The sequence below is a fragment of the Lissotriton vulgaris genome, chromosome 7, assembly GCF_964263255.1.
Source record: "Lissotriton vulgaris chromosome 7, aLisVul1.2, whole genome shotgun sequence".
Taxonomy (NCBI): Eukaryota; Metazoa; Chordata; class Amphibia; order Caudata; family Salamandridae; genus Lissotriton; species Lissotriton vulgaris.
Genome location: NC_141695.1, coordinates 1,325,572,276 through 1,325,597,451, shown reverse-complemented (window position 1 = coordinate 1,325,597,451; position 25,176 = coordinate 1,325,572,276). Strand labels below are relative to the sequence as shown.

The window sequence follows — 25,176 nt, the reverse complement described above, 5'->3', positions numbered from 1 at the left end:
TCTGGAGCCCATACTTACAACAGGGCTAACCATACGTCAAGGATAGACTACATTGTCCTTGACGTAAAGCTTTGGAGCTTCATGCAGGATATGGAGGTCCTTCCATCATTTGAGAGTGATCACAACCTCCTCTCTCTGGTCCTCCTTCCCCTGTGGACCAGGAATCAGGTGGTGCATACGCCTCGTATAGCATCTATCCCCCATGAAGTACATCCTTCCAACTGCGGCAGACGTTTGAAGTGGAGCAAGCTTATTATAGACGAAGAGAAAGTGCTAGCTATTGGGGCACTTTTAGATACAGCCCAGTCTAAATTGGACTCACTGGATGTTTTGTCTGGGGAAGTCACTGTGCTTTTTTGTGATACAACCAAGGCTTTGAGTGACCTTTTCATTCTCCCAAGCAAGGCCTCCCGAGCTGGCAAGAGTAAGAAGCCGTCCAAACCGCTGGGTTGGTTTAATAAAAAATGCAGGGGGAAGAAAACCGACCTGATATGTGCTGTCAAAAGTAAATCCCAGGCTGCAATCAGGTTGGCTAGGAAAGAGTATACCCAGACAACTATTGCAGCAAAGAGAGAATGGGAGGATGGGTTCTGGGCGGATCTTATGGAAGCAAGCACTGGCAGGGATGCCAGAGGTTTTTGGAACCTTATAAGATCTAGGTATAGGCCATATAGCACCCTGATAACGTGTAATATCCAAGCCTAGAACTGGTTTAACCATTTCTTGTCCCTCTATACCCCTATTGAAGTGGGTTCTCATACCACCTTTTCCCTAGTTGACTGTATAGGGGATACTGAGGGTGCTCCCTTCACTGCTAGAGAGGTGGAAGGTGTAATTGAATCATTGGTGCCCCTAAAAGCAGCTGGGCTCGATGGGAAACCGGGCAACCTACTACGTGCAAACCCCAAGGAGTGGGGGAAGCTGGTTTTGTCACTGCTCAACGCTATTAATAGCGGTGCGCCTGTACCTGAATCCTGGAAGGAGGCAGAGGTTGTCCCAATATTCAAAAAGGGGTGTCGGGACAGCCTCGTCAATTTCAGGCCCATAAGTCTCATCGACTCATCACAAAAAGTAGCAGCGAAGGTGATTTTAGGGAGGGTGCTTCAGTTGGTGGACGACAGTTACATCTTGTCGGACTTCCAAGCTGGATTTCGCTCTTAAACTGGGACCATTGAACAGGCCTTTAGACTGGCTCTCTTGTACTGGAAGGTGGTGGTGCTGGGCAAAGGCAGTCTGTATTTGGCCTTTATAGACCTCAAGACTGCCTTTGACCTGGTACCAAGGGAGGAGTTGTGGAAGGTTTTGTTAGAACTGGGGCTGCCTCCGTATATCCCATCCCTCCTTGTGAGACTACACGCCAGCAATTTTGCGCAGGTGCGATGGGGCACAAATGGTGAAAAAACTGACAGGATCCCTGTGGAAGGGGTGTCCACCAGGGATGTGTGCTAGCTCCCACTCTGTTCTCTTTCTACGTGAACAGAGTAGTTGAGCATCTGTTAAGAAATCCCTCGGATGCTCCGTCCCTGGCGGGTAAACGGATCCCAACACTGCTCTTTGCAGATGATACCCTTCTTATCTCAAAGACCCCCATGGGCCTCCAGAGTCTCCTGAATAGCTTTCAGGAGTTCTGCTCATTCAGGGGATTGGTAATCAATACTGACAAAACCAAGTATTTGATTATGAATCCGCCTAAAAAACCTGGGCGTCCCCCGGCTTTGAATTCTGTCCCATTAGAAAGGGTATCCGAGTTCGATTATCTGGGCATCCGCCTCAACGACTCATTGAGCTGGACCCCACACATCCAAAAAATGCTCCTTAGTCATAAAAGGGTGGGTGGTGTATTACTTAAGGAGCAACGCTCCTCCACAAGTAAACCTATTGCCCCAGTTGTGGAGATATACAAAGCCAGAGGGGTTAGTGCTGCCTTGTACGGGGCGGAGTTGTGGGGCACTTGCAACCTAGACGCACTAGCAAAATCGGAGAGCAAATTTCTCAAAGATCTGATGTCTCTCCCGCTGAGTACACCTACAGTACCCGTGCTATTGGACCTAGGTTGCAGATCGATTAAGGACCAAGCCCAACTCCGCCCTTGCTCCTTTGGGCTTGGTTGTGGCGGGTGCCCGGATTAGACTCCTATGCAGAGGCGCTATCAGAGGTCATGGCCATGGAAGGCTGGTCCAGGATTAAATGGTTGAGGGATGTAAAATGGCTATTAGTGGAGTTAGGGCTTGGTGACGCGTGGGCATTGAGAACTGCCCCACCTAAAGCCATGATAAAGAAATTGTATTGGAATTGGGTCTCTTCTAAACTATCTTCAGATCCACGTCATTGTAATTCCACTGTAGCCTTTGTGAGGATTAAAGATGTGGTGGCTTATGAACCTTATCTAGATATGATCACCATCCCTTTTGACCGGGCCCTGTATTTTAAGTTCAGAGTGGGGACCTTACCGGTAGGGGGACTGATTGCCCGATGGAAATCCTCCCACCAGATCTCCCCCTTTTGTGTGCGTTGCCCCACTCGAGTAGAGTCGGTAGCCCACATTCTTTTCGAATGTCCGGATTACTGTGCACCTAGGAGGCGCTGGCTCAAACCCTTATGTAGACTTTTAGGCACCCGCCAGCACACAGTGGCGCTATGCATTTTAATGTCTGATACATCCGCTTTGGTTCTTTGCGGTGTTTCAAAAATTTTAAAGTGGACATGGTTGATTCGTGTAAGACGGCTGTCCCTGTCAATGTAATTCTTGTTTTAACTCTTTTAACATGTTATTCCCTTTTTTCCCTTTTTGTGTAATTAGGAAGTGATTGCTGTAAATGTTGTGTTTTATAATTGTTGAACAAGCTTTTATGATATTTTATATCAAAATAAAGCCTATCAATCAATCAATCAATAAAGACATTGTGATTAATAACACTAGAACTCTTAAATTTCTCCAATCCAGAATGCTGTAAGATTTTGAATCTTGGTCCGCATCCTCATCTCTGCCGGTATTGCCAGAAAGTAAAGTTAAGTAACTATATTCTTTGGTTTGTTTCCTCTAGAGTGTGGGAAACCACTGGTTTCCAACCGTATTGTGGGCGGACAGGATGCTGTGAATGGGGAGTGGCCATGGCAGGCCAGTGTGCAGGTGGACGGAAAACACATTTGTGGAGGAACTCTAATCACAGACAGCTGGGTGGTGTCCGCGGCACACTGTTACTACGGGCAGTAAGTAAAGTTGGCATGAATTTAAAACCCTTTTCACAATCACATACTCAACAGTTTCATGAGCACCTGACTGGGTGATGGAGGGTACCACGTTCAGGGTACACATGGCCACTGCAGGCTTAGAGGGTCATTTAGAATTTGGCAAAATGGGAGGATGTCCATAAATTTGCAGTGCTCCTGCATTGATAGTTTGTGGCTCGTCCACTCTATTTGGAGTGAAGGGAAGGGCTGGATTTCTGATGATGAAGTTTCACTGTGTCTAAATGTGAAACACATGATGTACTGACCCAGCCATTGGATAACCATTACGTCGTATTGACATCTGCCCCCGCCCCCATTTAGAGTGGTGCAGCCTTCATTTGCTGTCTCTGCCCAGAGCCACCTTGTGAGGCATGATTGTCCCAGACAAGAAATCTCTCCATGAGCCCCATGCACAGGGAGAAAACTCTCTGCAAGTGGGTAAATAGATGTTTTTATTTTCTTGGAAATAAAAAAAAAACATTACATTTTTGGTGCCGACTTGGGAAAGCTTTACTGCTTACAGTGCAGCTTCTCCACTGAAGGTAGAAGGAACCCAGCCATCCTGGAAGGGATATCCTAGTATGGGAGGCAGAAGCAATGGCCCCTACCTTCTTTCAGTCCTGGCGTATCACCCGCCTTACATGAAAATGGCCCTATCGTAACAAGTACAGGGGACTCCCATGATGGGAGGGAATTGTGCATGGTCCAAAGAGTATTTGTCATGGCATACTTAATACTAGAAACATTTGACATTTAAGCATCCCTGCTTGAGTAAGAGTCTGAAGCCCCTGCTGAAGCATTCCTTCTGAGTTAGGTCAATACAATGCAGCCAGAGATTTCTTTTCTGGTTGATGGCCAAAATGTAGTCAGTGACAGACTCGGAAATATGTCCATGGTAAGTTGGCACTACATGTATTGATCAAAAGGAGCTAGCTACTTTGACAATGTACGTGTTGTATGTGTCTGTTTGGGAAACCCGTTTGGTTTTTTTGAAGACCCTCACCCACCAACCTAGTTGGTGGCATGCTTCATCATCGGGCCCCCCCAAAGGCACTGAGTGTGCCTCAGATGTGCTGTGACGCCTGATTACAGCGGAGCAGGTTGTGTTAGGTGAGTGTAGAGTGAGGTGTTTAGAGTGTCCTAGAGGTCCCAAATGGTTATTTTATTACTGGGTCTTAGGCAGGGTTAAAAACAAGGCTTTGGGACGTGGGCTCTCACGTCCAGTGTGGTCACCTAGTTTCAGCCAGGCCTTTTAGTTAAAACTGCCTTTCGTCAGGACCTATGTGTGAGGGGGTGGAACAGGGGACTCTCGTGTTGTCAGCATCCTTATGTGAAGCACACACTAAGATGCTATAATTGTAGGAGGATTGTTTCCTCTCTGTTTGCACCTGTGGAGAAAAATGACGGGACAAACACAAAGACACAACATATTGGGAACATGTTGATTATAGAGGCACATAATGAGTGATGGCGAAGCCTAGTGCCTAAGTAGTAAGCGAGTCAACCGACAGTGAAATGCGGTACTGCCGGGTTGTGTGGCAATGGCCGGATAGTAATGCTATGCGTTAGAGGTGCTAGAACCTGAAGGCGAAGAAACCAATTTGCTGTGATAACCAAGGTAAACGAGAAATTTCCATAAAAAAGAGAGAGCTTACTTCCTAACTTCAAAGGACAAACTCCCTGCGTCTCTGGCGGGGATCTGAGACTCCTATGCACTCTGGGGGAGGAGAAAATATTGGGTAAAGTAGTTAAGGAGAAAGTGGCTCGCTACTAGCGGTAAGGAATGCACTCTCAGGAGTAGCCGATGGCTGTGTCCCGGTGGCGGTACAGCGAGCGAACTCTGACTCCCCCACTTACTTGGCGTAGTCTCTAGATCTTCTGACTCATCTGATGTGCCCGGCCAGTCAGTAAAAATAAGAAAGACAAACACAGAAGACATACTCGTAATACCTGCGTTCCATATCTGTGATTGATAAAAGGTGGCATGAAGAGAGAAAACAAAAGATCTATTAGCGTGGTATTGCTGGCGATAAGCTAAGAAGGTGCTGTCAATCAATTGGTCCAGTGGCCGGTGTCACTACACAGGGTTGTAACGTGTATTGGCTAAAAGCAAGTTAGAAATATTGACATGGAAACAGGTGATGCTGCCTGTGGGATGATACTGCCTAGTGGCTGATATTAAATGTGGCATTACACTGTGTTATATGGAATGCGAGTGTACCAATTTGAAAACAGTCCTGCCAGGATATAATTTCTGCCTGCCAAGGCATCGCAATTATGAGCATGTGATGTCACTGGCAGCAAGGTCGGCGTGTTGCTTTCACAGGTTTAGTGCAAGGTCTGGTGATTGGCTAGATGGTGCAGTGACATGTTCTAGTCACTATTAGCACAAGTGGTTGAATGCCGCATAAGGTGATCTAGAGGTGTCAGGAGTGTGTGGTGGGGCTAGTTAGGGATTGCAAGCAGGCACAGTCAGTTGGTTGTGCTTAGTCCTGCAAAGGTAATTGTATTCAGATTGGGTCAGCGACTTAGGCTACTCTACAGTATTTTGTCGTTCAACCCGTGGATGTGGGCTGAAAGCCGGTAAATCCAGTGTTGTTCTTTTGGAAGGAGTATCTTTTTATTGTTGGCTGGATGGACTTGGTTATTTGTTCAATGACGGTCCATTGCATATCATTGGGTGTGTGCCCTTCTTGTAGGTAGTGGTCCATGAGTCTGCTATTCTACTTCTTGCAATGGATCATCCTCCTGTGTTCTACAATCCTGGTCTGCACTTTTCTAGTGGTCATACCAATGTATCTGAGTTTGCAGGGGCACTCTATGAGGTATATCAAGTTGGTAGAGTTACAGTTGGTGTGTTTCAGTTGGTGCCATGTCTTGCCAGGCTCCAGGTCAAGGGTTTTACTGTGTCCTGTCAGGTGGCAGATGCTGCAGTCACCACAGGGATAGTGCCCGACCACATTGGGTAGACCCTCTACTGTGTGAAGTGTGTTTCTTGGAGGGGGTGTGGTGGCCCTGGGACGAGTTGACACTAGTTGGTCCTATAGGCTGCTTGTTTTTTTGTAGGCAAATAATGGTTGCATCCACCTTCTGTTGCCTGTGTTTAGGATCCTCCAATTTCTGGGGATTATTTTGGCCACATGGTTGGAAATGCCATTAAATGTTGTGACAAAAGTTACTGTTGTTGGTGTCTCTGGTCGTATGTTTTTCTCCAGGAGTGTGTCGCGGTTTTGTTTCCTAGCGCGCTTCCTGGTGTTCTTAATTATTTTCTTTGAGTATCCTCATTCTTGTAGTTTTAAAACTAGGTCGGACGATTGTTTGTTATAGTCAGTGGGGGAACTGCAGTCATGTCTGATGCGCAAGAACTGTCCAAATGGGAGATTCTCCCTGATGGCCCGTGGGTGGAAGCTCTCAAATTGGAGCAAAGAGTTTCTTGACGTTGGCTTGTAATATGTGGAGGTTGTGCGCGTGCCTTCCTTAGCTTCTATCATCAGATCAAGGAATGGTGGTTTCTCTTTGCTGGCTGTGCTGGTGAACCGTAGGCATGGGTCTCTTGCATTGAGCCAGTTAAGAAAACAGTTCAAGGAGTCTTGTGTGCCAATCCATATCATCAGGATGTTGTTGATGTAGCGATGCCAGAAACATATTGTGTCTTTGTAAGGGTTGGTGGGTGAGAGAATGTGTGTTAGTTCAAAGTGATATATGTAGTGCCCCACCACGCTTGGGGCAAAAACACCGGCCATTGAGGTACCATCGTTTGTATGTAGTAGGTACCCTCAAACTCAAAGTAGTTTTCCTTGAGTGCCAATTTGGCGCACTCTAGGATGAATTCTCTGGGAGTGGAGTGTTCCCAGGATGATCTGATGAGCATCTCATCAAGTACTTTCAGAGTGGCATCTTGAGGGAGGCTCGTATATAAGCTCTCCTTGTCTAATCCCACTAGTAGTTGAGTTGAGGGATCAAAGCTCCTGTCGATCATTAGGGATAGAATATGTTTTGTGTCCTTGATATAGATCGAGGCTTCCTGTACCAATGGGTTCAGGAAGAAGTCACAAAATTTGGAGAGTGACTCCAGGAGTGAATTGATGCCGGACACAATAAAAGTAGCTGTAAGCTGCTCCAACACCAGGAAAATCTTTTCCTAAACCGCATATTGTGTACCCCGGCGTCTGCTTCCATAGAGATTTTGCACAGGGAAGTGGGTTTAGCATACGTTGGAGACCTGGCAGCATTACGCCCCTTGTTCCTGTGGAGATCTATCTGGTCTAAAGCAGAAACCGAATTCACCCAATCTGTCATCAAGGACTGTCTAAATCTAGACAACCATATGCGTATTCCCTGGTTTAGGCACATTTGGTTCTGGTTTAGGACAGTCCTTAACCACGACCCCCTGTTGAACCCAGAATTGGGCATCCAGGTGACGAAAAAGGAGTTTAAAAATCTGTTCCTGGAAAGCGCCAAGAAGGTTAGGTCCGCGAAATATGTATCCCAACATACATATGTCTTCTATAACGAACATAACACCGTACAAGGTTTTCAACAATATTTGTCAACTGTCACCAGAAGTTCTCACCGTTTTGTTTTGGCTCGGTTGAGACTGGGCACTGCTCATCATCTAGTGTCTTTTCCTCAAATTAGAAGGAGTAGCACTTTGCCCTGCCCATGTGATGGGACATCCAAACAGAGCTGTTGTCACTTTATGCTTTTTTGTAAATTTTATATTCCTTATAGGAAATTGTACCTTAAGCCTTTATTCTTAAAATTTAATACAAGAAGAACCAAAGATGCTTTGCAATTAATGTTTGACTTGAGTAGCGCAGAGGTTTGCTTCCGTGTAGCTTCCTACATTTTAAAATGTGTTTCCCACAGGAAATCCATTATTTTATGATGTATATCGTCATGATATCATGATTTTAGTAATTTCTGTCTACCATTGATGTATTGGTGCAATCCTTCTAAACTAACTGACTATATTTATTGGATGAAATCACTATAGATTATGAATTTTAACATGTTTTTTAACTTAGTAATTAAGCTATATGTACTATTTCATCTCTATCTGATAAGTATTGGTAATATGCACTGCGTCACTTTACAACTGAAATTATTTAACACTGTATTTGTTTGTAACACATGTATTCTTGGGTGAAATACCATTATGATAACGCATTTTTTTTTCTGATGATGTTTTATGTATGCTATATGGTTATATTTTATACACCGAATAAAGCATTTGAAATTTGAATTTGATGCCAGATATGATGGGGCGCCCTGGTGGTGGTCTTGCTTCCTTGTGAATTTTAGGGACCGTGTAAAAGTAGGGGACTCTTGAGGTTTTTTTGCAAAGAAAGCTGCCTCCTGTTTGGAGATGTGGTTGTGGTTTTCATCTGTTAGTACCAGGTTGGCTATTGCAGTCTGTAGGGCGTCAGTGGGGTCTTCTGTAAGGCATTTATAGTTATGTGTGTCACCAAGGAGTCACTGACATTCTGCAGTGTAATTCTGTTTGTTCTGGATCACTATTCCTCCACCCTTTTCAGTGGGTTTGATGATGATGTTAGGGTTATCCTGGAGGTTCTGTAAGGCTTCTCTTTCTTTTCTAGAGTGGTTGTTGAAAGTCTCAGGTTGTTTTATTTTTTCTGCTTCATTGTAGACTGCTTGCTCAAAGGTTGATATTTCAACCAGAATGCTAGATGGTGGGGGTATAAAAGTTGATTTGGGTCTGAGGCCAGTTTCATTGGTGCCCTCAGTATTGTCAGATGGTTGTTGCTTCTAAAAGAAAGCTTTGAGCTTTAGTTTTCTGAAAAACTCAGCTAGTTCCATGTGGAGATGGAATTTGTCCACTTGTTTGGTGAGGACGAAGGAGAGCCCTTTGTTCAAAACCTTCTCTTCCATCGTGATTAGTGGAAAAGAGGACAGGTTGAAGACAAGAGATGGGGGTTGCTGTGGAGTAGATGAGGCTCCTCCTCGGTCCTGCTTGTGCTTCCTTCGTTTTGTGTCTTGTGTTGACGCTCACTGGGCCATCTTCATCTGACCAGTGTACCTGTTGTTGGCTCCTTCTGTGGCCCCAGGATCGTCTGCCCTGGCCTAAAAGAGGCAGTTGTTGGAGTTGTCCAAAGAAGGCTTGTTGTACCTGGTGGTATAGTGGTGGCCAACCAAAATAGGGATTCTGGTGCGGATGGGCAAAGGCCGGTGGTTCGAAGTTTGGGGTCGGTTGGTGTTGTGTGCCCCATGGCTGTTGCCATCTTTGTGCCCGTCCTCGATTTCTTTGTTGTCTGGACAAACCCATTCCCTAGTCACTTGACATGGAGGTGTTGTCCCCCGACGTGTCTGATGATCAGTCCTGTCTTTGTTGGGCAGTATAGTTGTCATCTGAATATGGGTAGATCTTGGTGTAGCTGAATTTCTTCAGATCCTTCTGAAATTTGGTGATTTTTGCCTGTGTAAGATATTCCTTGTATTCCGTGAGTTCCTTGTTTGACTCCTCTAGTTTCTTTTTGTATGAAGTGATAGTGGTTCTGAAGAGTGTCTCAGTGGCCTAGATATCAATGATCATCGGATCACAAGTTGGCACTACACCCAGGTTTTTAAGTGGGATGAAAAACTAGTGGGGGCTGGTCTCTCAAAGAGGCGTGGCAATGTAATTAAAGGCGTGGCTTAAAAACACGTAAACTGAAAATCTGTGCTTAGCGTAGTGTGCCACCTTACTGGCATTTTGCTGCTTCTGTAATTGCATCCGTTCATGCAATACAACAAGTAACATTACACATTCAACAACCCAGGACTGTTGGCTTTGTCAATGGTTGTTGGTTACAGAAAAGAAATATGTAACGTGTAACAAACAACAGTGTCTCAAGCAAGAGTGCTATTTGGCGAACAAGTATACTAGGTACAATTAATTTACATTGGAATAGATCAAGAGGGAAGGAAGCCAAGGAGACAGATTTCATCAGAAATGCAGTGTATTTCAAATGTTACTCATGTTAGACATATTGTAATTCATATGTACAATCACATGAAGTGGGAGCACTGTGTTTCATTAAATGGCATGTAACCAACAATATACAGTGTGCAAGTGCTGGTGAAATTCTGGTGACGACGCAAGTGACACTTGAGTGGGTATATACAGCGATTGTGGTGGGAGCAAAACAAATGGTAAGTTAACTTTAAAAGACTTCACATAATTCAAGATACCCAAACAATTAATGCTTCATGAATACAAGGAATAAGGCAGGGTATCTGCAATGGAAAGGCGCCAGGAATTCCGCTGTGGAAGTCGGCAGCGTTTCAGACCAGTAGGAAAGTTCGGCCATCATCAGGACTCGGTTACATAATTACGAAAACAGTGCTGGGGATAAAGGAAATTGCGGATGTACATGGGTATAGTACAGTGGACCAGGAGAAGACAGGTAGGAAGAGGGTGGCACAATCAAAGGGCCAAGAGTAAAAAGAGCGCGCGACTGAAGAATACTGTGTGACTATCTAAGAACAGAAGAATAAGTTAACTAAGTGCGCAAAATTACAAGGAAGTAGGCTTACTCAAGGATCAGAACCAGGCTGTATCCTATGGTACAAGGAATGTCCAAGGTTGGAATGAGAGGGGGATACCAGGCAATTCAGAATACCTGCAAACTATCTGTAGTAAAAAGAGAAAGGGAAGGGTTACTGTAGGGTCCTTGGCAAGTAAAACCGCTTTCAAAGCCAGGTGGGGGAGGATGAGAGGTGGTCAGGGGTGCAGGGCGGCCAGGTAGGGGAGGCACGGAAGGGGGGAGAGAAGCTGCAAATTGGCAAGGCTGGTGAAGTGGTAATGGGAGGAGGGCAGGGCAGGGCAGGAGAACGGACTGGGGAAGGGATGGGCCGGTGAAGTACCAGTGAGACCGGAAGGTGTCGGTCCGATGGAGGAAAAGGCTGGACCGATCTAAGGATAGAGAGAGGGGGGCTGTGAGGGGCCAGGGACGAAGTATGGCTTAGCGCTGGGCCAGGGAGTGAGCTAAACGCTAGCTGCCGTGTGGAGGGGGGAAGGGGGACAAGGCGAGTGGCCGGCGAGGCACCGTGGGTCAAGGCATGAGCTAATCGCTAGCTGTTGCGTGGAGAGGGACGCGGAGGGGGACAAGGCACGTAGCTGGCGGGGACCCATGAAGGTGAAGTCCCGGGACCGACGGCTGGAGAGAAACTAATTATGGCCATGGGCGCAGGGATGCTGGTGTCCAGGCCAGGAGTAAGCTGGGCACTGAGTCGGATATGGCAGGAGGGAATCGTGGTGGAGCTCCTAGTTACTCGGGGGGGGGGGGGGTCGGGAGTGGGAAAGGCAAGCGGAGAAGGGACAGGGCAACTCAAAAGGGAACGGACGTTGGGGGACATGTCGGGCTGGGGCAGCGGAGAGCATGGGTACAGGACATCGCGCGTCTGCTTTTGCCCTGGGGACTTGGAATAACCAGACATTAAACTTCTTAATGGTTCAAAGAAGGTCTCTGGCTCTCAGTGTTCTCTTTTAGTACTTCCCGACATTTCTTTATGTGATTTTGCCTTCCAATGGCTTCGTTTTTTATGGTTGCTCTTTCCTTACTGTGGTTTGACCTTTCAGTGCTTAATGGCATCTACTGGTGAGATTAATGCCACTTTCTGTCATTAAACCACTCATCAGTTAGGTATCTCTGACGTAAGTGTAAACCAAAGCTTCATCCCATACACCGCAGTCACCAGTTAATGGTTATCTACCTCTTCTTAAATTCTGGCCTAATCACAAGTGATCGCTATTATGTTATAAAAGAATCCTAGATTGACAAAAAGTTATCCAGCATATTATGACGTTTGCAATTGACTTTTTCACAGTGTGGTGTCCCACTCGATTCAGTCAACCATTCGCCTGCATGTCAGTGCAATGTCTCTACGCCAGTCCTGCAGTATGTATAATTTAACTGAAGCTAAGGATGTATCAACCATCTTTGGGTGTGTGTCTATATGTTTCAGATGTACCATGTATCCTCGAGCAGAGGCAGGTGGAGTTCTGGACTTTTTGGTTCCGTCCAGAGGTGTCAGGGTACAACACCCAAAGACCCCGGAGTTCCACCTGCCTTGGTGCACAAATGAACAGAAACACGGGCTTCTCGATGGTGGCGTCAAAGACCAAAGGTTTATTACTGCAGGGACACAGAAGTCACAGAATCTACACACGGGCAGAGACTAGGAGCCTGTTCGATTTGTACAAAGTGGGTTGCTCCTTATATACGGTTTTTTATGCTAGGGGCAAATTCTTTACATGTAATACATTCCAAAAACCTTTGTGTCTAAAACAATAAATATTTGGTGTTACACAGGAACCGTCGATAATATCTGAGGCCAAACATTGCGAAGAGAGGGGTTCCCACTAGTTTGTCACAATTCCCTGTCAATATTGCATTCAGGACCCGGACCGCCTCATCGTAAAGTTCGTTACCTCCCCCTAATAAAGATTCAGAAAGAAAGAAACAGAGCCAGGTGTGGAAGATAGAAAAGTGGGATAAGGGATGTTTGTGGGTTGTAAATGGGCAAGGCTACCGGCTTCGGCCGCCTAATCATGATCAGGTACAATGAACACGAAGACCAGTTTGGCAGGACTGGCCTCGGGCAGAGGAGGCAGCCTTTGTCGAGTCATGCAGCTACAGCGTGATCTGGTTTAAGGTGCACGTGTCATGTAAGAGGTGAATCTCCGGCTAAGGCTACGTGTCCTTAATCAAAGTGGAGTGAATGAAGTGATCAGAGGCTATTGCATATGTGAGGGCAAGGAAACACAAAATGGCGGCCATGATCTAAGATGGATGCCGTGGGTATATCAGAAATATGTCAATGGAAGGAGTGCTCTTGCTCGTAGCGTAGCGAAAACACTAGGATATACTAAATGGATCATTTGCGGTTCACTGATACCAATATTAGGTATTTCCGACAAACTTAAAATCACGGGTTCAAGTCGTCACGGAACCGTCACGGAACCTCAGACCCTCCTTTTGCCCTTACATAGGCAATTACTCAGTCTATGTCAGAATCTAGTTCTATGCTCATCAGGTCAGTGACATGTTGCTGTATCATCATCCTTTCTTGTGTCTTTTCTCCAAACGCAGGTGGTTTTCTGAGACAAGTCGCAGCACAAAGACTACACAGAGCAGGACCACACTGGATAATCAGACAACATGAGAATAGGAATACTAGGATGACACCAATGACCATTAGAACCTTCCATCCCCACGCTGAGATCAGAGTCCAAAACCACTCCATGAAGGACCAGTTTCCCTTGTCTACATGTATGGAGTCTGAAATCTTGTGCAACTTAGAGATCGCCTCATAGACTGTTGGAGCATTATTAGGAATAAAGACACAGCAGCTCGATTGGATCATTCTGCATACCCCACCTCGATCTGCAAGTATAACGTCTAGAACCATACGGTTCTGCAACGTCATGAGCCTATCCGCCTGAAGCTCAGCTGTCAGATTGCTAAGGGCACCAGCAGTTTCAGTAATAGTAGATTCAACTACCCGTGTTAGCTGACGTATGTTTCTACTATTGGCCATAGGTCCCCAGAACGGAAGGAAGCCTTTGAAGAAGTCTCCGGCTTCCTGACCAGCGGTATCTTCCTTGCTGAAGACACCTCTCGCTACTCTTGTTCTGTGGTAATCAGGTGAAGCAGTGTATGTCGGAGGCAATAATCGAGCAATATAACATGATCCTGAGAAGTCGGCAGGCAACCATGTATAAGCTCTGTCTTGACAAATGAAATAGGTACCCCTAGCAGTAAGAAAAGCAGGGGAAGAGTTAGCCGGAAACACATAAGTCTCTACGCACTCACTCCTCCCTAGCTGAGCTCTCGGATTTCTCCCATTACCTTGCAAACAGACCTGACCTCGGTGAGGTACGACCCAGATTGGAGTTGAGCTTTTACGCTTGCTTTCTCCTAAACTAAGGCGATACTCTGAAGTATTCCAACTTAAATATACTCGCAATTCGTCTCTAGGGTATGATGGAGTATTATTGACGTCCTTGACCATGTCAATAATTCCCTGGACTAAAGCTTTGTTAGCAGAGTTATATTTAGTGGAACGCGGTGGACGTGGAGGATAGGTTTCAAGGGCATAAGAAAAGATGGTTTGGAAGGCCTGAAATGATCCATTATAGCTGTAAGGCAAAACCAGATATGGAATACCTTTATCCATAGTGTGAGGTATCAAGCCACATACCCAGCAGTCTGTAGTGTTAACTACCAGTTGGTGTTGGTGCAAGAGCTGTACAAAAGTGTTGTTGGTGAATTCTGAGCGTCTGGCTTGCTCATGTTCCGGAAACGAGTGAAAAGAGTGTATAGAAGAAACAGTAGAAATAGCAGGATCAAGGGGAGGTACTGTAGAAACTGGCACAAAAATCAAATTTATGCTAAAGACGATTCCACCCACCAATGTTGCTAAAACAATCAAAAATGTAACGGCACATTGCATCAAGAAACATTTGCTGTGAAGAATTCTATTAAGTCTGTTTCTGCGAACGTAAATCACATTCTTTCGTTGCAGCGCAGGAAGCTCCATCTTCTACAATCCGCTCGCGACCACTGATGATGTGTACGTAGATGAAAATGCCTCTATCAGCTCTGGGAGTTCCCAGAACCAACAGAAAGATCGACCTTGTGTCAGACCCCTGCAAATTCAAACTAGGCACACAGCCACGACCCTACGGCTACCCAGACGGCAAGGCAATTTTAAAAACAATAAACAATAGCAAACTTCCTGGCTGAAGGCAAAAGGTTCAATATATCAAAAATCACAATATGCAGTTGCCTGCTTTATTTGTCCTTTTTATGGCTTCTAAGGTTGTATCTCTTCTTCGCTGGTACTGTCTGATCGGAAAATAGTGTATTACTAGTAGCTGTTGCAGAGTTTAAGTTCGCAGATAGCAAAGTTTCTTCTGATGCTGGAGACCAATGTTCAGTGTTCAAAGGAGTCTTTTCAGGAGGAGAGTCAAGTTTCAAAGTGTCAGTAATCAAATCGGCATCGCTGAAAGGGATAAACTTCGGAGTGATTTCAGATTCGGAGGCACCAATTCCCTTCTTCACCCAGTCGTCGTAAGGCAGCGGCAAAGGAACACGCTTTACGTGAGAAGCGTGAATCCAATGCTTACGGCCAGCGACACGTACGGCTGTCCTCGTTGCCAGCAGGACCTGGAAGGGGCCGATGTAGCGAGGCTGAAGATTCTTTGTCCTCGCAAAGTTTCTGACCACCACGTGGTCGCCGGGTTTCAGCTGATGCCCTGGACTCTCCGGAGGTTTTGGCAAAGCATCGAAGACCTGTTGATGAATAAGACTTAATTTAGCAGTCAAGTCGTAAAGGTAGTCTATCAACATAGGATATTCAATGGAGCAAAATTGTTTAGGCCTTGGCACACCCCAGATATTTGCCGGGCGGCCAAACACAATCTCATATGGAGAAAGCCCTATTCTAGAATGCACTGTTGCTCTCGTTGATAACAAGGCCAAAGGAAGTGCGTCTGGCCAGGCTAAACCTGTGGATGCTTGTATTTTGGCTATCTTAAGCTTCAGAGTGCCATTGTAACCCTCGACTAAACCAGCAGATTGGGGATGGTTTGCACTATGGAATTTTTGTTTCAATCCTAGACCGGCACACACACTCTGCATAACTTTCCCTATAAACTCACTTCCGTTATCTGACCATACAATCCGTGGCATTCCATACCTAGGGAAAAATTCCTTGAGAAGAATTTTGGCAGTTGATAAGGCAGTGTTGTCTTTTAGTGGGTATGCTTCTATCCACCTGGAAAAAGCACAAACTACCACCAGGACGTACTTTAAATTGTTGCAGCGTTCCATGTGAATGAAGTCTAACTGAATCACTTCAAAGGGGCAGGAAGGAGGAGCGAAATGACCAGCTGGAGTTGGAGTTCCCTTGCCAGGATTATGCATCAAGCACACCATGCAATTTTTCACCACTCTCTCTGCACACTTACTGATTCCCTCATTCTTCCAGACCGGAGCCAACATCTTACATATCCCTTTAGAACTTATATGCGCTACTCCATGCGCCATCGTCACTACTGCAAGCACATATGCATCAGGCAACATCCAACGCTGCTGTTCTGTCAAATCAATCCAACATCCATTCGAGTCCAACTTGCCCGTACTTTCTCTCCATACACGTTTCTCTTCCTCAGTCGCTTCTTTCTGAATCTCTTTCACACTTTCCATAGTGTCCTCACACATTCCAGACTCAGCAATCCATCTTGCAGACGTAGCAACGTACATTCTACTCATCGTGTCTCTAGCTGTCTGTTTAGCAGTTTCATCAGCAAAGGCATTCCCACGACCAACATCATCCGTGATTGCTTTATGAGCACTGCACTTCACAATCGCAACTTCAGTCGGCAAGGTTAGAGATTCCAACAAGTCGTTAACTAGCTGACCATGTTGGATCTTAGTCCCATGGGACGTAATGAAACCTCTTTCTCTCCACAACCGGCCAAAACTATGGGCCACGCCAAATGCGTACTGACTATCTGTAAACACATTCACTCTCTTTCCCTTAGCTAAAACACACGCTCTCGTTAGAGCTATTAATTCTGCAGCTTGGGCAGAATTCTGACTCACTCTTGCAGTCTCCACAATCGTCTTCAAAGTCGTTACCGCGTAGGCAGCAGTCACATCACCATTCTCCAATTTAAAACATGACCCGTCCACATATAGCGTACCATCTGGGTCGGATAGGGGAGTATCTTTTAAATCGATACGTCCTTTTGTCTCTTCCTCCGTTTTGAAATAACAGTCATGTGGCTCAGAATCACTCGACTCTTGATCAGTCGGCAACAATGTTGCTGGATTCAATACATTGCATCTTTTGATCTGAATATGACTCGCTAATAATGTCAGCTCGTAACCAGATAATCTCGCACTAGTAAGGTGTTGTGTCTTCGTTCGGTTCATGAGTGTATCCACTGCATGAGGAACCATGACCACTAGCATATTATTCATCACCAAACCAGCAGATTGTCGAATGGAAGCCGCAGCTGCCGCTGTAGCCCTCAAACAACTAGGTAACGCTCTGGCTACCGGATCTAATGTTGATGAAAAATACGCACAAGGACGTTGTTTATCACCAAACTTCTGTGTCAGAACACTCAACGCGCAACCTTCTCTTTCGTGAACGTAGAGCGTGAATGGCTTGCTGTAATCAGGTGTACCCAATACAGGAGCTGAACACAATGCTTTTCGTAATTCAGTAAAACTCTCTTGGCATTCATCAGACCATGGCACCGGACTCGGAACATTTTTCCCAGTCAAAGCTACCAATGGTTTCGCTAAAAGAGAAAAATTTGGGATCCACTGCCTACAGTAAGAGGTAATACCTAGGAAGGCACGTACCTCTCTCTGTGTGCGCGGAACACTCATCTGTGTAATGGCTTTTATTCTTTCTGGGGTCAACTTCCTTCCCTCCTTTGACAAGAGATGACCTAGGTAGGTCACTTCTTGGCAGCAGTATTGCATCTTGGAAGGAGACACCTTATGATTCAAATTAGACAAATGATGCAATAGGGAAATTGTAGCTGCTTTGCAAGTTTCCTTGTCATCGGCAGCCACTAAAAGATCGTCTACGTACTGTACTAGGGCAGAACCTGGAGGAAGGACAAAAGAATCTAGCTGACTTTTTAAAGCTTGACTATAAATGGATGGACTTTCACAATAGCCTTGTGGAGCGCGTTTAAATCTGAAACTGCGACCTCCTAAACAGAAGCCGAAAATATCCCTACTTTCTTCGGCTATCGGAATGCTAAAGAAAGCATTCTTTAGGTCAATAACTGAGAACCATGTAGCTGTAGCAGGAATCAATGTTAACAAGGCAGTAATGTCTGGTACTACAGGAAATTGCGGAATTACAATCTTATTAACTTCTCTAAGGTCTATGACAAACCTATAAACTGGAGGTTTTGTAGGGTCAGTTCGCTTCAGAATCGGTAATACAGGACTGTTACAGACATTTCCTCTAGTTTCTTCAACTACACCCTTCTTAATCAAGTCTTGCACAATCAATAAAAGTGCACGCTCACCTTCACTCGATATTTTATACTGGGGAATTCTTGGAAATTTCACATTTGCTTTCAAAGTTACTACATACGGTGGAATTTCTAGGAGACCTACATCATTAGGACCAGTCGCCCAAAGAGAATCAGGGAGTGAACGTAGCTCCGGCGGGAGTGCGTCCATTGACAAGTACATCGGAGAGGTGATATTTTTACCCAGTGTAAGCTGTACTCCTTCCGGAGAACAGTACAATGTCGCATATAGTCGTTTTAACAAATCTAAACCAAGCAGATTTTCATTACAACCTGTCGTCAAAATCAGGGGTGCTTTCAATTGGCACGGTCCAACAGAAATAGACAAAGGACCAGATATCGGGTTGTACACAGGGGCGCCTGAAAAACCTACGGAAACATTTGTTGAGCCAGACAAAGGTGCGCCAGGGAGTTTCGCATGAATGATAGAACTTTTTGCGGCACCAGTATCCAACAGAAACGGTTCGACTACACCTGATGTTGCTACTGCGACATAAGGCCCACTCTGATCCACTGGAACTGATACTACTCCCTCTCTCTGTCCATGGCTGTCCTAGTACCCATTTTGTTGAAAACCCTCATCTACTTCACAATAATCTTCAACAAGATATTGCTGAGATCTATTTTGCTGAACAGATTGTCCATTTCTCTGATCAAAGTGATTGGAGGGACGATCATTCGTTTGTGGAGGCATAGCACCTCGTCCTCGTCCTCTAGAATTCTGCACAAAACCACCACGACCTCTCTGAGCTGCTGCTGCATTATTTTGCGCTAAGATCGGACATTCATTTTTATAGTGACCCTCTTTCTTGCAGTACGCGCATTGATTCCATTGATATTGAGGTCTTGACGTACCATAATCTGCCCTTTGGTATGAGTTTTGCTGCGTATTAGTCTGATTCGTGCGAGGCGGATATGCCTGCTGCAAAAGAACTTTAGTTTTTAAATCTTTCGTTTTCTTTTCTGATTTTTCCTTTTCCTCTTTATCTCTATTTTCGTAGTACTGCGCAGTCGCAAGTATTTGCGCTGTCGTAGATACAGCCCACGCACTTTCTGAGTCTTTTAATTTATTGCATAACTCAGGTAACAAATTATGCACAAATTTATCTACAAACAATCTCTGTCCTCCTTCTGTACTCATGTCCTGACCACTATGATCCACAAAAGTCTCTTCGAACCTCGTGAAGAAGTCCGAGACACTTTCGTCTTTCTTTTGCCTACATGCTGACAACTTGTCCCAATTAACACGCAATGCTGGCATCAGAGTCTTCATTAGATCAATTATTCTACCTGGCAGATTAGCGATCAAAGGTTCGGGTTTCGCACCACCTATTTGTTGATTATCTGCTGCAGTGATAGCTGCCCAATCACCACCTAAAGCAGCCTGATGATCCTCTCTACGTATTTTAGCCCACACTGGTTGCGGAACTACATTACCAAACAACATATCAATGTCGGCTAAGTTCATTATACAAGCCTCAACTGTCTGTGTTAATTCCTTGTAATATCCGGCTGGATTCTTACGCGGATCTGGCAAGGCCTGTTTCACTGCTAACACTTCTGCTCGCTTCCATGGAATGTGTATCCACACTCGTTGGAACTGTGCTGGAGCAGCTACAACACCATTCGGTGCGTCAGCTTGCACAGCTTCGCGCCAAATTGGAGGAACCTCCCTCATAGGATATTGGCGACTTAGCTTCATTTTACCTTTCTCTAAATCTCTCGGAGAACGAAGAGATGGATCATTCCTAAAACTTAAAATGAGTTCCATCGCTTGCTTTATTTTCTCACCCACTATCATTCCAGCAGCAAATTCCTTTTGAACCCTAATTAAATCTTCCAAATCTGATTCGACATCGTCTTCTTCTATCTCTTCACGTAACAACGAGCACATCTCATCAAAGACGTATCGTTGCGTTGGTTCTCCCCACTGCATAAATGTGTCTAGCACATCTCTCGTACTATATCTTCTACCCTTCGAAATCCATCTGAGAGCCGTGGAGTCTAAAACTCCCCGTTCCTCAGTACTCGGAAGCTGACTCCGTCTCTGTACAGAGTCAGGAGTAGGAGTCTTAATCAAAGTTTTATATATAGGAGACAGCATATTAGTAACCGAATCAGTGATTCTTCGACGAACAGAAAGTGGAGTTAGTACACTCGCAGACATAGAGAATGCAGTGGAGGTAGGAATAGATGAGGAAGCAGTAGGAGTATCGAGGAAAATAGTTTCTGGAGCAGTAGGTACAGAGGTAGGTATAGGGGCTGGCAGTGTAGGAAGAGGAGGAGCTGTAGGAACATTTACATTCATCACAGGAAGTACAGGAACTTGATTCTGAGGGATAGGAGCAGGAGCACCAGGTTGTCCAGCAACCGGCAATTGAACATTCGGGACGAGTGGAGTCGTAGCACCTTGTGCATACGGTGGAGGTGACCGTAACAGATAAGATAGCAGAGGATCGTTTTCGGAGTCCTCCAGTATCTTAGCCATTTTCGATGGCAAGGCAGGATAGCACTTGTCAATCGCTAAGTTATGCTCTCTAATGGCTACATCTATGACCTTCTCACACTCGTTAGCCTGCAACTGTTTAGTCGCTTGCTCTAGAGTTAACTCCTCTTGTTCTTTCTGCTCTTTCTTCAACCTTCTCATTTCTCTCTGTTTGGATTCTTTCCGCCAATAACGGAAGGAATCAAACATTGCCGGCCGGGCTTTCTTCTTGAACAATTTCGCTTCTAAGTTATCGAGAATCTCTTGCTCAAAACTACCATGCAGTGGCCAACTAAGGACACCATCCTTCTTACAATAGCGGACCCATATCTCATTATAAGTTATAGGACCCACGCCATACTTACAATATAAATCATATAGGGGAGTCCCAATCGGAGGAACCAGACAAGAGTCCTCCAATCGTGAGTCACTGTTGCAACTAAAACAAGACAACATTTTCCGACTTACCATTTTCAGTCCGGAACACAAAAACAAACAAAACACGGAACAAATATGTGCACTCGAACCAAGAACTTAGGCCTACCAAAACGAACTGATGTATCGATACCCAAAACTAAACCAAATAGATTATCGTAACTAGAACAACCAGTGATAATCTGACCAAACCAAACCAAGAACCGATCAAGGATTTTTAACAATCCTCACAAAGTAACCAGCTAGCTATCACTAAATACTTAACTGAGTCACTGAAGACGTCACCAAGGAGAAACCCGTCACGTTTCGCCGTACTAAGGACTGCACCACTTCGGGTCCAAGACAGGGCGACGGTCAAGGCAACGGCCCACTGCAGCCGTCCTGAACGGGAAACCCTCGTGGAAGAGAACTTCGGGCCACTTTTGCGATATGCCGGGATCGATGAAGTGGGGCGCCTCCCTCAGGAATCTTCACACGAAGCTTCTCGAACTCTTCAGGCTTTTGGACCGGTACCGAATGACGTCGCCCCACGTTGGGCGCCAATTGGAGTTCTGGACTTTTTGGTTCCGTCCAGAGGTGTCAGGGTACAACACCCAAAGACCCCGGAGTTCCACCTGCCTTGGTGCACAAATGAACAGAAACACGGGCTTCTCGATGGTGGCGTCAAAGACCAAGGGTTTATTACTGCAGGGACACAGAAGTCACAGAATCTACACACGGGCAGAGACTAGGAGCCTGTTCGATTTGTACAAAGTGGGTTGCTCCTTATATACGGTTTTTTATGCTAGGGGCAAATTCTTTACATGTAATACATTCCAAAAACCTTTGTGTCTAAAACAATAAATATTTGGTGTTACACAGGAACCGTCGATAATATCTGAGGCCAAACATTGCGAAGAGAGGGGTTCCCACTAGTTTGTCACAATTCCCTGTCAATATTGCATTCAGGACCCGGACCGCCTCATCGTAAAGTTCGTTACCTCCCCCTAATAAAGATTCAGAAAGAAAGAAACAGAGCCAGGTGTGGAAGATAGAAAAGTGGGATAAGGGATGTTTGTGGGTTGTAAATGGGCAAGGCTACCGGCTTCGGCCGCCTAATCATGATCAGGTACAATAAACAAGAAGACCAGTTTGGCAGGACTGGCCTCGGGCAGAGGAGGCAGCCTTTGTCGAGTCATGCAGCTACAGCGTGATCTGGTTTAAGGTGCACGTGTCATGTAAGAGGTGAATCTCCGGCTAAGGCTACGTGTCCTTAATCAAAGTGGAGTGAATGAAGTGATCAGAGGCTATTGCATATGTGAGGGCAAGGAAACACAAAATGGCGGCCATGATCTAAGATGGATGCCGTGGGTATATCAGAAATATGTCAATGGAAGGAGTGCTCTTGCTCGTAGCGTAGCGAAAACACTAGGATATACTAAATGGATCATTTGCGGTTCACTGATACCAATATTAGGTATTTCCGACAAACTTAAAATCACGGGTTCAAGTCGTCACGGAACCGTCACGGAACCTCACAGGTGCCCTGTTGCCTGCATCAGAATCACCACTCTGGTACGCTGAGCAGTGGATCTGTATGGCTGGGCATTCTCATACAATGAGATGTATGGAGCAAGCGTCAGAGCATTTCCCATACTTAGCGTAAAGTTAAGTCCTGGCCCTATGCAGCTTATATGGTGACCAGTGTCAATCATTAAGTATTTTAAAATAGAGACATCTGAGTTTTGAAGGGGTATATTCTTTGATCAAATGGCTTTATCAGTACAACACAGAGGCACAGAGATTTTGGTTAAAAATAACTTTGTTATAAGTGTTCCACACAGGCCAGTGACCATAGCACGATGAAGACCCCATACCCGTAGGCTTCCAACAATGGTATGCATCCATAATTTGGGTGTTTTTAGTCTTGGCATTGGCTTACTCCATATACAGGACCTGATGCTAGAGTCTGTTTGAGTGAGTAATGTTTTGAGTATCGAGAACAGCACCATGCCAAAAAGTATTGTAATCTAGGTGCAGTAGTGAATTTAACAGTTTGGACTCTACCTCAGAGGGAAAAGACGATTCCACAGTGAAAAGCCTAATTTAGTGCATAGCAATATATTATCCTCCACTATCTTGTCCAGGCTTCCGCTGATAAGGATTCCCAAGTTCCAGAGTCCCTTTGAGGTTCGCCTGGTATCAAAGACTTGCAAACTTGCCTTGTTCATGACATGGGACATGGGCAAGGCTGTGCATTTGCTCGAATTGATTTTGTATGCAGAGAAACTGCAGAAGTTTTTAACGGTGAACATTTTAGGCAATATGGAGGTTGTACTTGACCTTCAATGGTATCTATATTCTGAATCACTGGAGACAGTCTAATTGCTACAGAAAGTGATTAAAGTGCAAACAGGATCAAAAGAGAAGATAATTGAAGGTCTGGCATGTGCCCCATTTGAATTGCAAAGTCCTTGACAAAAAAAACATGCAGTTCAAATCTGAAATGGGGGAGTCTTAAAGCCATTGCGCCTTACTTTTGAACTCTGCACCCAGACCAAAACAATCCAACATTCTAGCAGACTTCCGCCATCGAGAACCACTCTGCCTGTACACGCGTTATGTGTTTGTTGATTCCTGTGCCCCATTCCCAACACTCCAACATTCTAAGTTGTTAGCGCCATTCCACAAGATCAAATGCCTTCTTGGCATCTAAAAAGAAGCCTAAGATTGCTTCAGGGTAGGCTTTAGTTTACCAGAGTAAAGGCACTAACATATGCAACTGATTGGGTGACGAGCACCCCAGGCTGAACCCGACCAGAGAGTAATGGATCAGTAGGGGTATATCTTGGCACTGTTGGGTGGCTCTTATTTTAGCTAGTAGTTTAACATCAACATTCATTAACTATATTGGCCGCTATCTGGTGCAATGATAGTCTAGAGTAATGGTGGCCTTATCGGGCAAGAGTCTCAGCAAGCCTGAAGTATTTGCTTCCTTGAACACACAGTACAATATTAGTGTAGTGAGATTTTTGCCTGTCTTATAAAATTCCAGAGGAATCCATCTTCTCCCAGGGATTTGGAAGTCAGCAGAGGGCAAATCACATCCTCAGTTTCCTCCTCAGTTATTTCATCTCCTGCTAAATCCCTTTGCTCGGCGGATAAAGTCAGGCGGTGCTGGTAATGAAGGAAATCTTCCTCCTGTGCCTGTTTGTCATTATGGGTGGAATCATATAAACATTCAGAATAAGAAGCAAACATGTCTTTAATTTCATTTGATGAGTGTGACTCTGTCACCCTAGGTCTTTTATTGCTGCTATGGCCAACTGTGATTCTCTGTGGCCGAGCTGTGCTACTAACAGCATGTCAGCTTTTTCACCCTGTGTACATCTCTTTGTTTTACTTTGACCAACTCTCCCTCTGCGGTTTTAGTAAAAAGGGAAATCAAGCAGTCCTAGGCTGACATTAATAGTTGTTCATTCTATAGACTTGCATTCCACTCAGTCGGCATCTAACTATGGCAGAGTCTCTCATCAAGAGGTCTCTCTACCTTGTCTTCTCTGCAGTCCATAATGTTCTGACTGATTTATTTTTTTTCTTTTTTTTTTCTTTTATAGTGTATTTGTTAAGCACAACATTTACCTGAGGATATCTTGGCACTGCTTCAGCATTAGGGAGGCTGACAGATTAATGAGACTGTGTAAACGCTTGTTGTTGAAAAGCCAGGTGTTTATAGCCTTTCTGAAAGTGGAGTGGATTTAATGTAAGCTGGAAGGGAGTTCCAAAGTTTCGAGGCATTAAGGATAAAGCCTCGCTCTCCCAGGATGCAAGTCTGTAGCTAGTGACTATATGATTTGTTTCATTTTCCAAGCGTAATTGTCTGGAAGGGCAGGACTATTTAAAGCCTTGCTGAATGTATTCTGGGCCTTTCCCATATAGAGCACTGTGGGTGATGCTAAGGGGTTTGGAGAAG

General features: G+C 45.1%; 1 protein-coding gene across 2 annotated transcripts in view; it reads left to right on the top strand.

Moving 5' to 3' along the window:
• Nucleotides 1-25,176, top strand: part of LOC147703608 (serine protease 27-like) — a 454,299-nt gene that overhangs the window by 175,486 nt on the left and 253,637 nt on the right. For both annotated transcript variants that reach the window (XM_086931944.1, XM_086931945.1), the window contains exon 3: nucleotides 3,045-3,210. In XM_086931944.1, coding sequence (XP_086788070.1) covers nucleotides 3,045-3,210 — 166 coding nt within the window. The remainder of the gene's footprint in view (nucleotides 1-3,044; nucleotides 3,211-25,176) is intronic.